Below are 12053 nucleotides of genomic sequence, written 5' to 3' on the forward strand. Positions count from 1 at the left end.
TTATTATGAAAGGGGAACTCCGGCTTCCAAACCAAAATTTGATAAAGAGACCCACATAACACAGAAACCCCTAATATATCCATCACAGTTAACTGTTTCTTCAAAAAGTATAAATAAATGCCATTTTCTATGCTGAAATGCAGCTGTTTAACAGTTCTTCTCTTTCTACATCATTTGAAATCCTGGCAGGGAAGGAGGGACTAAACACTGATGTTACAAATTGTAACAACTACTCCACAGTTTACAGACAGCATGCAGGAACTACATAACCCACAATGCATTGCACTGTGATGTTCTGTTCCTTATTGAAATCACATGTGCAGGGAATTGTGGGGTTTGGAGGATGCAGGCTGAGGACAGATGGCTGTTGATACAAAGTAACAGTAGTCAGCCAGCTCAAAGTAGTCAGACAGATCAGCAGAAGAGCAGGAGGCTGGGCTTAGGGAACTGTTCCAAACCATTAAAAATCATAAAAAGTCTGCATATTTTTCAATTGATGTATATTGCAAAGATGCTTGAAATTATGTTTACTTTTCAAAAAGCTTAAGTTATGTTTGTGGAGTTCCCCTTTAACAAAGTTGTTGTAGAATAAAACCTTGAAAATATTTAAACATTTCCTCAATTTTGTGAGGCTGTCTTGGAAACACCCCCATGCTTGGCCCAAGTATAAATATACAAGGCAGCGGCGCTTTAATGAGCAACGACGTGTAAAAAGCTTTTCCCATGAACCTTCACTTCTCACTCACCCAATGACCAATCTCCGCTCCTAGTCTTAAAGCGATAGCGTATTCTCTGTGCTGTAACAGGGCAGAAACCCTGATTGGGCGATCGGCACGCGTTACTAACGCATCACTTTCCTGCGTGACCCGTGAAAACTCTGAATGTTTCGCGAAGGTTTAACAAGTTTTAAATAAGAAATAAACAACTTTTTTTTGCTGAGATTCACTATATTGTACGTTTCTGATTTAATTCTAGTACAAACTATTACAAGGCTAGATGTATAATAAACTTTTTTTTTTCCCTTTAACGCCGTTGGGGCGCCAGAGAGATCCCCGCTATCTTTCCCGTACAATGCGCGTTTGCGAAAGTCTCTGGCGCCCCAAACGTTAACTCCTGGATGTTTAAATGTACAAGTGGAAATGGCGCATTTACTGGAAACAAAGTAACGTTACTGGATTACTCGCTTGTTCGCCGCAGCCGCAGCACCGTGTGTTGTTATTTTGCTACGACATTACTTTGCTCTTTGATACATCGTGTGCATCTGTCACTGTAACTATTGTCATGAGAATTGACATTTTACTGCACAATCAGATTTATTAGGAATGAATATACTCTCCATGACTGGGCCTGTAGTCAGTCCTACTGGAACTGGCTTTCAGTTGTGTGGAACTGTACCTCTAGACTTTACCCTCTCTGTTATATATATATATGCTATGTCATTAAATGCTTTTAAAAATTAACCAGTTCCTGGAAGGCTCCGTGTATTTATTGTTTGGCAGCCAAGCGTCTCACACATTCAGGCAGGTGACACACCCACTTGAGTGTTTTGAAGTTGAAGAGCACTCAATAAATAGTGAATAAAGTACCCCCTCTTGTAAAATATAAGGATATTATAAGTTACCGAGGAGTTTCATGACCATATAAAAACACAAGGCCGAAGGCCGAGTGTTTTTATACAGGTCATGGAACTCCAAGGTAACTTCTAATATCCTCATATTTTACAACTGGGGGAACTTTATTTATTATAATACACAAATTTCAGTGAGTCATGTGACAGAAATTACATCACTACTCACCATTTATAACTGATGACATCAGAACTCACCGTTTATAAGGATATAATTTACAAGATATTCATGGCTTTTGTGTATTATATATTTATAAATACATATATATAAATACATATATATATATATATATATATATATATATATATATATATATATATATATATATATATATATATATATATATACACTTAGCTGTGAATGCACATTACTGTCAGTGACAAGCAGGGTTGCTGTCAGCAATTATTGAGCCCCATAGGCCCACTGGGTTATGTCTCTTATCTACTCAGTCCAGATATATTTGGAGCAGAGTTCCAATAACCTGCTAGTGCACAGTCCTGTTTACCCAATTTTTTTTGGATATTTTGAGCACTCAACAAAGTCTGCTCCATCTTAACAAAATATCTATTGCACTTAATAAAGTCTGCTCCAGCTTAACCCAACATCTGTTGCACTTAATAAAGTCTGCTCCATCTTAACCCAACATCTGTTGCACTTAATAAAGTCTGCTCCATCTTAACAAAATATCTATTGCACTTAATAAAGTCTGCTCCAGCTTAACCCAACATCTGTTGCACTTAATAAAGTCTGCTCCATCTTAACCCATCTGTTGCATTTAATAGTCTGCTCCATCTTAACCTAATAATTGTTGCACTTAATCTGCTCCATCTTAGCCAAACATTTGTTGCACTTAATAAAGTCTGCTCCAGCTTAACCCAACATATGTTGCACCTTATAAAGTCTGCTTTATCTTAAAGGGATACTGTCATGGGAAAAAACATTTTTTTCAAAATGAATCCGTTAATATTGCTGCTCCAGTAGAATTCTGCACTGAAATCCATTTCTGAAAAAAGAGCAAACAGATTTTTTATATTCAATTCTGAAATCTGACATGGGGCTAGACATATTGTCAATTTCCCAGCTGCCCCAAGTCATGTGACTTGTGCTCTGATAAACTTCAATCACTCTTTACTGCTGTACTGCAAGTTGGAGTGATATCACCCCCCTCCCTTTTCCCCTCCCCAGCAGCCAAACAAAAGAACAATGGGAAGGTAACCAGATAACAGCTCCCTAACACAAGATAACAGCTGCCTGGTAGATCTAAGAACAACACTCAATAGTAAAAACCCATGTCCCACTGAGACACATTCAGTTACATTGAGAAGGAAAAACAGCAGCCTGCCAGAAAGCATTTCTTTCCTAAAGTGCAGGCACAAGTCACATGACCAGGAGCAGCTGGGAAATTGACAAAATGTCTAGCCCCATGTCAGATTTCAAAATTGAATATAAAAAAATCTGTTTGCTCTTTTGAGAAATGGATTTCAGTGCAGAATTCTGCTGGAGTAGTACTATTAACTGATGCGTTTTTAAAAAAACATGTTTTCCCATGACAGGATCCCTTTAACCTAAAATCTGTTGGTTTTATGTGATTAACAATAGATGGAGAAGCAGCAATTCTGTTGGCAATTGTACAGCAATTTGTATCACATGGTATGTGACCTGTTATCCAGAATACTCGGAACCTAGGGTTTTCCTGGTTTTCTCCATTAGGGTTGCCACCTTATCTGGAAAAAAATACCGGCTTTCCTATATTTTTGTGTTTTTTCCCCTATAAATGACATTGGCATCAAGCAACATTTTTACCGACCAGGTGGCAACCCTAATCTCCATACTTGTAACTGAAGACTTTGCAGTGGGACCTGGAGTTTTTCTATTGAGTGCTGTTTTTATATCTACCAGGGAGATGTTATCTAGTTAGCTTCCCATTGTTCTGCTGAGGGGGAAGGGAGGGAGGGTTATATCACTCCAACTTGCAATACTAATGTTTATCTGAGCACAAGTCACATGACTCGGGGCAGCTGGGAAACTGACAATATGTCTAGCCCCATGTCAGATTTCAAAATTTAATATTAAAAAATCTGTTTGCTCTTTTGAAAAATGGATTTCATAATGCATAATTCTGCTGGAGCAGCACTATCACAGGGCAGATTTGTCAAAAGTGTGAGATTAGAACGCACCACAGAAGAACTCACTCATTTTCTATTTATTCCTATGGGATTTTTAGAATCGTTTTTAATCAGTGGAGTTCACCATCTGATAAATGATGCAATCCTGTAAGTAGAGCAGCCTGAGTATCTGAGAAATCTACCTGATGTTTTGCCTCAGCCTCGGGACAAATACAGAAACTTATTCCCCTCTGTATATTTTCTTTTTTTTTTTTTCCTCCTCGGCTCTCTCAACTTCATCACTTCCTGATTCCTACTTCCTGGGTAGAGTTCACTCTGTCCTTTCCCCCCACAGTTGATGACTCATTAATCCCAACACCTGTGCTGGCTCTTCAGGCCTCAGTGAACACAGTCCCTGTAATTAACATTTGCTCTGTCCTTTAGAGCATTCTGGGAGTGATACACAACTTCCTTGTAGAATTTTCCCAGCTACTGTGCCACTTTGTAGAAGTCAACATATGGGGGGAATGACCTAACGATGGAGAGACACATTGCTCCACTATTTGCCACGGGTACTTACCCGATCCTAATTAACACTTGGGTGGATGGAACTACAGGTAAGTGACAGCAGCACAGAGCATGTTCAGTGAATCAGCAAAAAAGATGGGGAGCTACTGGGGCATCTTTGGGGAGACAGATCTTTACTGCTAAAGGGCTGTGGTTTCCTTGGGCTGGTACAGAAGCCCAAAATGTAATGTGCAACATTTCTACTTGCTTCTTTAGTTAGGCTTTAGTTCTCCTTTAACTGACAGTTGTTTCACAGATGGGGTCACTTTGTTCCCTTCTCCCACTGTATCTTCCCATACACAAGATTTAAAGTTAAATCTAAAAAGGATTTTCTTTTTACTGATTTGTAACCAGACTATGAGGCTTAGTGGTATCACTGGGCAACATCTTTTATTTCCATTATTCTCATTGCCCTGGACTGATCAAAACTGAGCTGGCCCAGAGCTACAGACACCCGGGCCCCTGTCACTTGTCTGGGGCAGGCCCCGCTGCCAACAAATAAAGCTTTGGGTGCGGAAGCAAAGGGGGTCCTTGTCAGTTCTTTCCAGGGCACAGAAAACCAAAGGAAGTCCTTGGCACTCTGAAGAATAAGTGGGGACCCCCCCTCCAGCAGCTCAGAGACTAGACAAACTGGATTTTTTTTAACTGACACTAAATGAGTCTTTTATCAGCTCTTTAGATAGGTCTGATTGGAAATTCAATGGTCATTTCAGGAAATACAAACTTCTTTAATTTTTTAGAGACAAATCTCAAGAGTTATCCCAAAAAAAAGACAAAGACTTATCCCTTCCCTCCTCATATAGGCCAATTTCTTTACTAAATGAAGATATTAAGATACTATCTAAAATCCTAGCCGATAGATTCTCTTTAATTCTCCCTTCAGTGATTTTGATGGCCCAAAATAGATGAGGGATGAAGAACATTAGAGCTCTAATGCACATAATATTTTTCACCAAAAAACACAAGATTCCTAGTTCCATCATTAATATTGATGCGGAGAAGGCATTTGACAATATTATTTGGCAACACTTATTTGTCTGTCTTGATAAATTTGGCATCACGGTTCCATTTTACCAATATATCAAATATCTTTATAAAAGTCCCAATTCTCAAATAGTCTTTGGGATGCAATGTCACCACGATTTGAAATATTCAAAGGGACCAGGCAAGGCTGCCCCTTATCGCCTCTATTTTTCATTATCTCACTAGAACAGTTCATACGATTTCTAGACTTGTAGAACTGTTCATACGATTTATACAGTGTCCTGAAAATAAACCCATCAACCCCATCTGTGTGTGTAATTGCGGATCAGAAAAGTTCTCATGGATATATATTGGAGCCCAGTCTGTCCTGACCTAGGCAGGAGGCACCGCAAATTATAGTGTATCTGCTCAGACATATAACGAGACACAGGACTTCTGTAGCCCCAAAACAAGGAAATCGGTGCAGAATGTCCTTGAGTAGCAGAATAAGGTTACAATGATCCTGCAAGTAATTATTATATTAATATGAGATTTGATATGAAAGAGAAACAAAGCAGGGATTGTGAGTGGAGCTTTGAGGTGGCAGAACTATTCAGCCAGTTACATGAGACCTGAAATACACTAAGCAGCCACTAGATGGCGCAAACATCCCACCTTTAAGCCTAGAGATAAAGGAACTTTATTAATTAGGTTATCTGTATCATATCTATTTGTCTGCGGCAGCTGCTGGGAGTAGTAAGGTTCCTAGTCACAAATAAAAGAACATACAGTATTATGATGAGCACAACTGTCTCCTTTGCTTTGCAAGTCAGCAAATTAACCTCAGCAATATCTCTATATCCCATCAAGGGATCAAGCTGATTACTGAGCAGCCCCCAGTATCCATATCCCATATCCCTGCAGCTCAGCTCTATCCCAGCACCCCTTGGTATCAACACCATGACCTTTGCCTTTTGCTCTATGTTAAATCAGACCAATGGCATCAGTCCCCAAATTAACTTTTCCACCAAATAAATTTACCAGCCAGACTGTGGCAGCCCTAAATGAAAATCTACAGAAGATCAGTCTGCACAGGTTGGCATCTCTATAATGACAGCCATAGGTCCCTCTGTCCTCTAATGTTGATATTCCAAAAAATATAGTTTGGAATAAATATAAAAATTTTGTTCATTTGGTCATTGTCGCTTCTTGTAAATCCATCTTTCTATATTGGATCCAAGAAACTTCCCCAGATTTAAAGGTTGTACTGTCTTACCTTAAATCTCTCTGCATTGATGAAGCAATAGGTTTTTGGTATGGTAATTTAGGTCTTAGAGAAAATTTTCTTAAACTTTGGTCTCCCCTTTTTAATATTCTGAAGTCGGAAGATAGAACTTACATAGAAAGATTTATGTATAATTCAGATGAAAATTCTTCTTTCTCTGCTCATTGAAGCTCTAAGATTGACTGAGGATGTGATCATTTTTGTTTTTATTTGGGTAAATATTTTGTTATATTTTGTTGATAGAGAGGAAGGTTTATCTTATCTTATTTTATATAATTTTTATATAATTATTTGATGTTTTGTTAATTTATTATTGCATACTATTTATTTTCTTATTTTGCAATTGACAATTATTATTACTTTGTTGCTCCTTGTTCTTTTTGTTTATTCAAAAATGTCAATAAAAACAATTGAAAAGAATATTCTGCTTTACCCCACTGGGTGCAAGAGTCATTATAGTACAGTGAGAGCAAATGATTGGATCTAATCTCATAATACGGTCATTGAGGACATTTAGCTGTGATGTAAAATCTATTTCCTTTAGAGAAGTTGCGGTGGAATTCAGGAGGGACCTGCACTCGTCACTGTGACATGAGACTGATGCTGTTGTTTGTGTCTGTCGTAAAACAGAAGGAAACGGTAGCCATCGGCATGAGGAACAAGCGCTACTTTGGTTATTTGGCCCATGTGACCAATGTGAGCTATTCCCATAATGACAAGTATAATCACTGTATGTGAGGTTAATACAGGGGCTTATAATGATGATTGTGAGTTTAGGTGCATATAAACCTCTGGTGTAGACTCCTAGTAGTTCTACTCAGGGTTATGTCTGTATATGAGCCTCTGCTGTTACTGGTAGTGGCTTTCACTTTGCCGGAGCAGAGGGGAGCAGTTCTAATACTGTTTGGGATGTTCTGGGGATTATTACATCAATGTGTCATTAGACACTCGCACCTTTTAGCCACAAGGTGGTGCTGCTGTACCACTCACAGTGTTAGAGGACTGATATAACTGGGGGAACAGGAATCTACAGAAACAGCTGAATGGATTCAGTAACTCCCCCTGGAGCTTCTGCACAGGTCTCTGTGGAATTCAGGGACAAGTACCCCCCCTCTTAACTCATTCACCGCCAGTTCCTTTAGCTTCATGTGTCACCACTTAGTGTTGTACTGGGGCACCTGTGGTTGCTTACCAATTGTATGAAATTGGCTAGATATTGTATAGAATTGGCTAGATATTGTATAGAATTGGCTAGATATTGTATGAAATTGGCTAGATATTGTATGAAATTGGCTAGATATTGTATGAAATTGGCTAGATATTGTATAGAATTGGCTAGATATTGTATGAAATTGGCTAGATATTGTATGAAATTGGTAAAGATATTGTATGAAATTGGTAAAGATATTGTATGGAATTGGCTATTGTATGGAATTGGCTAGATATTGTATGGGGTTGCCTTCACCGTGTTAAATGCAAAATTGCCTGCAGCAATGCACTTGCAGCGCTTTGATTTCTGAAGTCGCCCGGTTTCCTCGTGAGGCAACTTTGGAAATCGAAGCGCAGCGAGTGCCATTGCGCTGGCGTTTTCTCATTATAGCAGGCAGAAGGCAGTTCGGCGATTATAATAATATACTTTACTAGTAGTATGTGCCATTGGGTAATCCTAAATAGAAAATTGCCATTTTAAAAAATAAGGGCCGCCCCCTGAGATCGTAGGATTCACTGTACTCACAAACATACCAACAAACCATACATGTTAGGTCACATGAGCCAATTAACAGACAGAGTTGTGTCTTTTGCTTCCACACTTCTTCCTGTTACAGTTAGAGTTGTAGCATTTCTGGTCAGGTGATCTCTGAGGCAGCACACAGACCATCACGAAATGGTGGCTCAAGGCAAGAGATGTAAAAGGGCAATATTTACTTAAATATATAGACCAGTTTGAGAAGATTCTTATGCCACTTGATTTAATATAAACTTATCTGTTGCTCAAGTATTCATTTTGGGGGTATAGTTTTCCTTTAACACCTTCAGCTGGTCGCATTTTTTTTCTTTTCACGTTAACAGTGCACCTCTAGTGTTGGTGGGTACCCAGGGTCACCCTTTATGGTGAGGTTGTAGAATCTGCTCCACGGATTGTAGATGTGACTCAGGATAAAGGGACATGGTGATTTGGGGGTTAATGTGGGAGATGCCATAGGGCAGTGACACAAGTACCATACTGTATAGGACACCACAAATTGGGTATAAGATTTAGGGATGCACCAAATCCACTATTTGGGATCCAGCCGAAAACTGAACCAAATCCTAATTTGCAAATTAGAAGTGGGAAAGGAAAAAGTGGAAATAGAATGTTTTACTTCCTTGTTTTGAGATGAAAAGTCACATGATTTCCCTTCCCGCACCTGATTTACTGTACATACGCAAATTAGTATTCGGTTCAACCACACACAAGGGTTTCGGCCAAACCCGGATCCTGCTGGAAAAGGCCGAATCCCAAACTGAATCCTGGATTCAGTGCATCCCTAATAAAACAATTTTTAGCCATTCGTTGTGCAGATTTGGAATTTCATTTCATGTTGAATAAGAGGTGATACATTTGGCAGAATGTGACGCTTCTGATTTATTTCTATTGAAACACAAACAGCCTGTTAATATCAGCCCAGTGTATTCAGACTCCTGAATGTCTCCTTAATGGGGTTGTTCCACTTCTAATGAACCGTCAGTATGATGTACCGAGGGATATTCTGAGACTATTTGCAATTGGTTTTTCATTTTATTATTATTTGTGGCGTTTGGGTTATTGAGCTTTTTATTCTGCTGCTCTCCAGTTTGCAATTTCAGCCATCAGGTTGCTAGGGCCCGAATGACCCTAGCAACCATGCACTGATTTGTATAAGAGACTGGAATATGAATAGGAGAGACCTGAATAGAAAGATGAATAAAAAGTAGCAATATCTATACATTTGTAGCCTTACAGAGCATTTGTTTTTTAGATGGGGGCTTATATTTAATGTCCTATAAACATCACACCCCCCAATCACATGGACCCACATGTGGTTTATCTGCCCCCCCCCCCTACAAACTCAAGTGCCCATGATACAGGGGAAGAGACTGAAGCTGAATTGGTCAGTGTATAGAGTTGCACATTTCAGTAGGGCTACCAGATCCCACGTTGCCCCCTGCCAGGGAATAAAGCCACTTTCTATTGACCTTCCCCAGGTGTCAGTACAGTCTGTACAGTAGTGGAACGAGTATTTACTCACTGCCCAGGGACACACTATTTTCCTACACATTATTTATCCCCAAAAACAAACCAACCCAACATATTCTCCCTTTCCCTTTAAAGGATAAGTAAACCTTAAAAATAAATGAATGAGGGGCTATACTAAGCACTTTTGCAATTTACATTCATTATTTATTCCAATACCTTCCAAACACTTTTTTTTCAGTTCAGTTGGTTCCAGGTTGTTCCCTAGAAATAAAGACTTTTTTCAATTACTTTCCATTATTTATTTTTTACTGTTTTTCCAACATCTAAGTTTAAAGGTGAATGTTTGTCTCTGGTGTTTGAGTCTGGCAGCTCAGTAATTCAGGTGCAGATTCTGAACTGTTACAATTTTGTAACATTTAGTTGATACATTTCTCAGCAGCATCTCTGGAGTATTAGCAACTATTGTATCAATTCTAACAGCTGCCTGTAATGAAACTCAGGGATTCTGCTCAGCAGGGACAAAGATAAGAAATGTATCAACTAAATGTATCCATTTAGAACAGTTTACAGGGTCGCCGACCACCCCACCTCACAAAGCGGTTTTAGAAGGTGAAAAACGACACTTTACACTTCAATATTAGAAAATAGAAAGTCATTGGAAAAAGTCATTATTTCTGGTGATCTGTCTGAAAACAACTAGTTGTTTGAAAGTGAACTACCCCTTTAATATAAATGAATTTTGTTACAACAGCTCCACCTGCTGGTCAGTTTCCCACCAGTCTGACCACCAAGTAGTCAAGGAAGTTTCAGGAGAAAGAAAGAGGCTGCTCTGATGTTCTTCTGCTTAGGAATAAAATTAAAAAACCTTTCTCAAATCTTTCCTAAGCAGAAGAACATCAGAGCAGCCTCTTTCTTTCTCCTGACAACTTCCTTGACTACTTGGTGGTCAGACTGGTGGGAAACTGACCAGCAGGTGGCGCTGTTGTATCAACATTCATTCATATTAACAGTACATGTATTCCTTAATATCTTGGAATAAAACCAAAATAATGAATGTACATTGCAAAAGTGCTTAGACTAGCCCCCTCTCACTTTACCTAACTTTTAAATCTGCTTTATAGGGGCAGTGGGAGCTTGTACTCCTCATTGTGCTACAGTAATCTCTAACCCACAGACACCACCCACTCCACACAACCAATCACACGTGAGCTGTACACCAGTGAAAGCCATGGGACAGCTGGACGGGCCAATGATCAGGCAGGAGGATTAAGTTCTACAAGCGTTTATTGGTTTCTGGTTGTACATATCACAAGGCATTCCAAGAGTTGCGTCGGCGCATTTCAGCAGCGGTTACACATGTCACATTCTTGCAACACAAAGTTTCACATAAATCTGCATCATTTCATTTCACAGGAAAAGTGACTCTCCTTGTGCAAACCCCTAACCTTAACCCTACCCCCCCCCCCAGTCTTACCAGACAATAGTGTTTCTAGACACGCATGTGCTACAGAGCTAGCGCTTAGATCGGCCTCTCTAAAATAAAAAAACGCTCATTATGACAAGTGAGTGAAGCGACAGGCTGAAGGGACGATACAGATGTTGGCAAGTGAGAGTAAAAGAGTCAAATCACAAGAGAGCGACACAAGCGAGTTACGGGCCGGAACCTCCCATTACTGGAGGCCGTTCAGCACTGAGGGGAGAGCAGATTCGGTTTTTACCCATTTAGTGAATGAGCGCACACACACGCAGTGCAATGGAAGCGCAATATACAGCATGCGCAGACTCCTCTGGATTAATCACACCAGGAACAGGGAAAGAGTCTCAAACCCAAACACAGCAGCTCACAATACTCCCAAAGAAACACGTGCCAGTAAAACGCTTGCATTTATTCTCCCATAAACACTGCGCCACTGCTTTAAAAAAAACAAAACAAAAAAATAAAACAAAACAAAAAAAAAAATCAGTGACGTCAAGGTGTCCCCCCAACCCCCGGCAGCGTTATCCCAATGCTCCAATGCTGAGGCTCCTATTTATACAGTCAATGGCTTCTATTCAGCTTTGCGTTTCAGCCCGGGAACTTTAGAGAGAATCCTGGGAAAGAAGAAGAAAAGGCACAGGATGAAGGAAGTTACTCAAATAAAGGGGACACGACTGGAGGATCTACGGAGCTCTCTGCACGTGTGTTTATAGAGTTGCTGTACTAGAGGCCGTGCCATAGAGTGGCTGTGCGCTAGAGGCCATGGGCTAGAGAGGCCGTGGGCTAGAGAGGCCGTGGGCTAGAGCGGCCG

The 12053-nt window shown here is 39.9% G+C and overlaps 1 protein-coding gene across 8 annotated transcripts in view; it reads right to left on the minus strand.

Moving 5' to 3' along the window:
* Positions 1–11031: 11031 nt before the first annotated feature.
* Positions 11032–12053, minus strand: part of rtn4.S (reticulon 4 S homeolog) — a 35842-nt gene continuing 34820 nt past the window's right edge. For 7 of the 8 annotated variants that reach the window (XM_018264273.2, XM_018264272.2, XM_018264277.2 and 4 more), the window contains one exon: positions 11032–11856. In XM_018264273.2, the coding sequence (XP_018119762.1) occupies positions 11814–11856 (43 nt within the window). In that variant the 3' untranslated portion in view covers positions 11032–11813. 8 annotated transcript variants of the gene reach the window in all.

Source organism: Xenopus laevis, chromosome 5S (genome assembly GCF_017654675.1).
Source record: "Xenopus laevis strain J_2021 chromosome 5S, Xenopus_laevis_v10.1, whole genome shotgun sequence".
NCBI lineage: Eukaryota > Metazoa > Chordata > Amphibia > Anura > Pipidae > Xenopus > Xenopus laevis.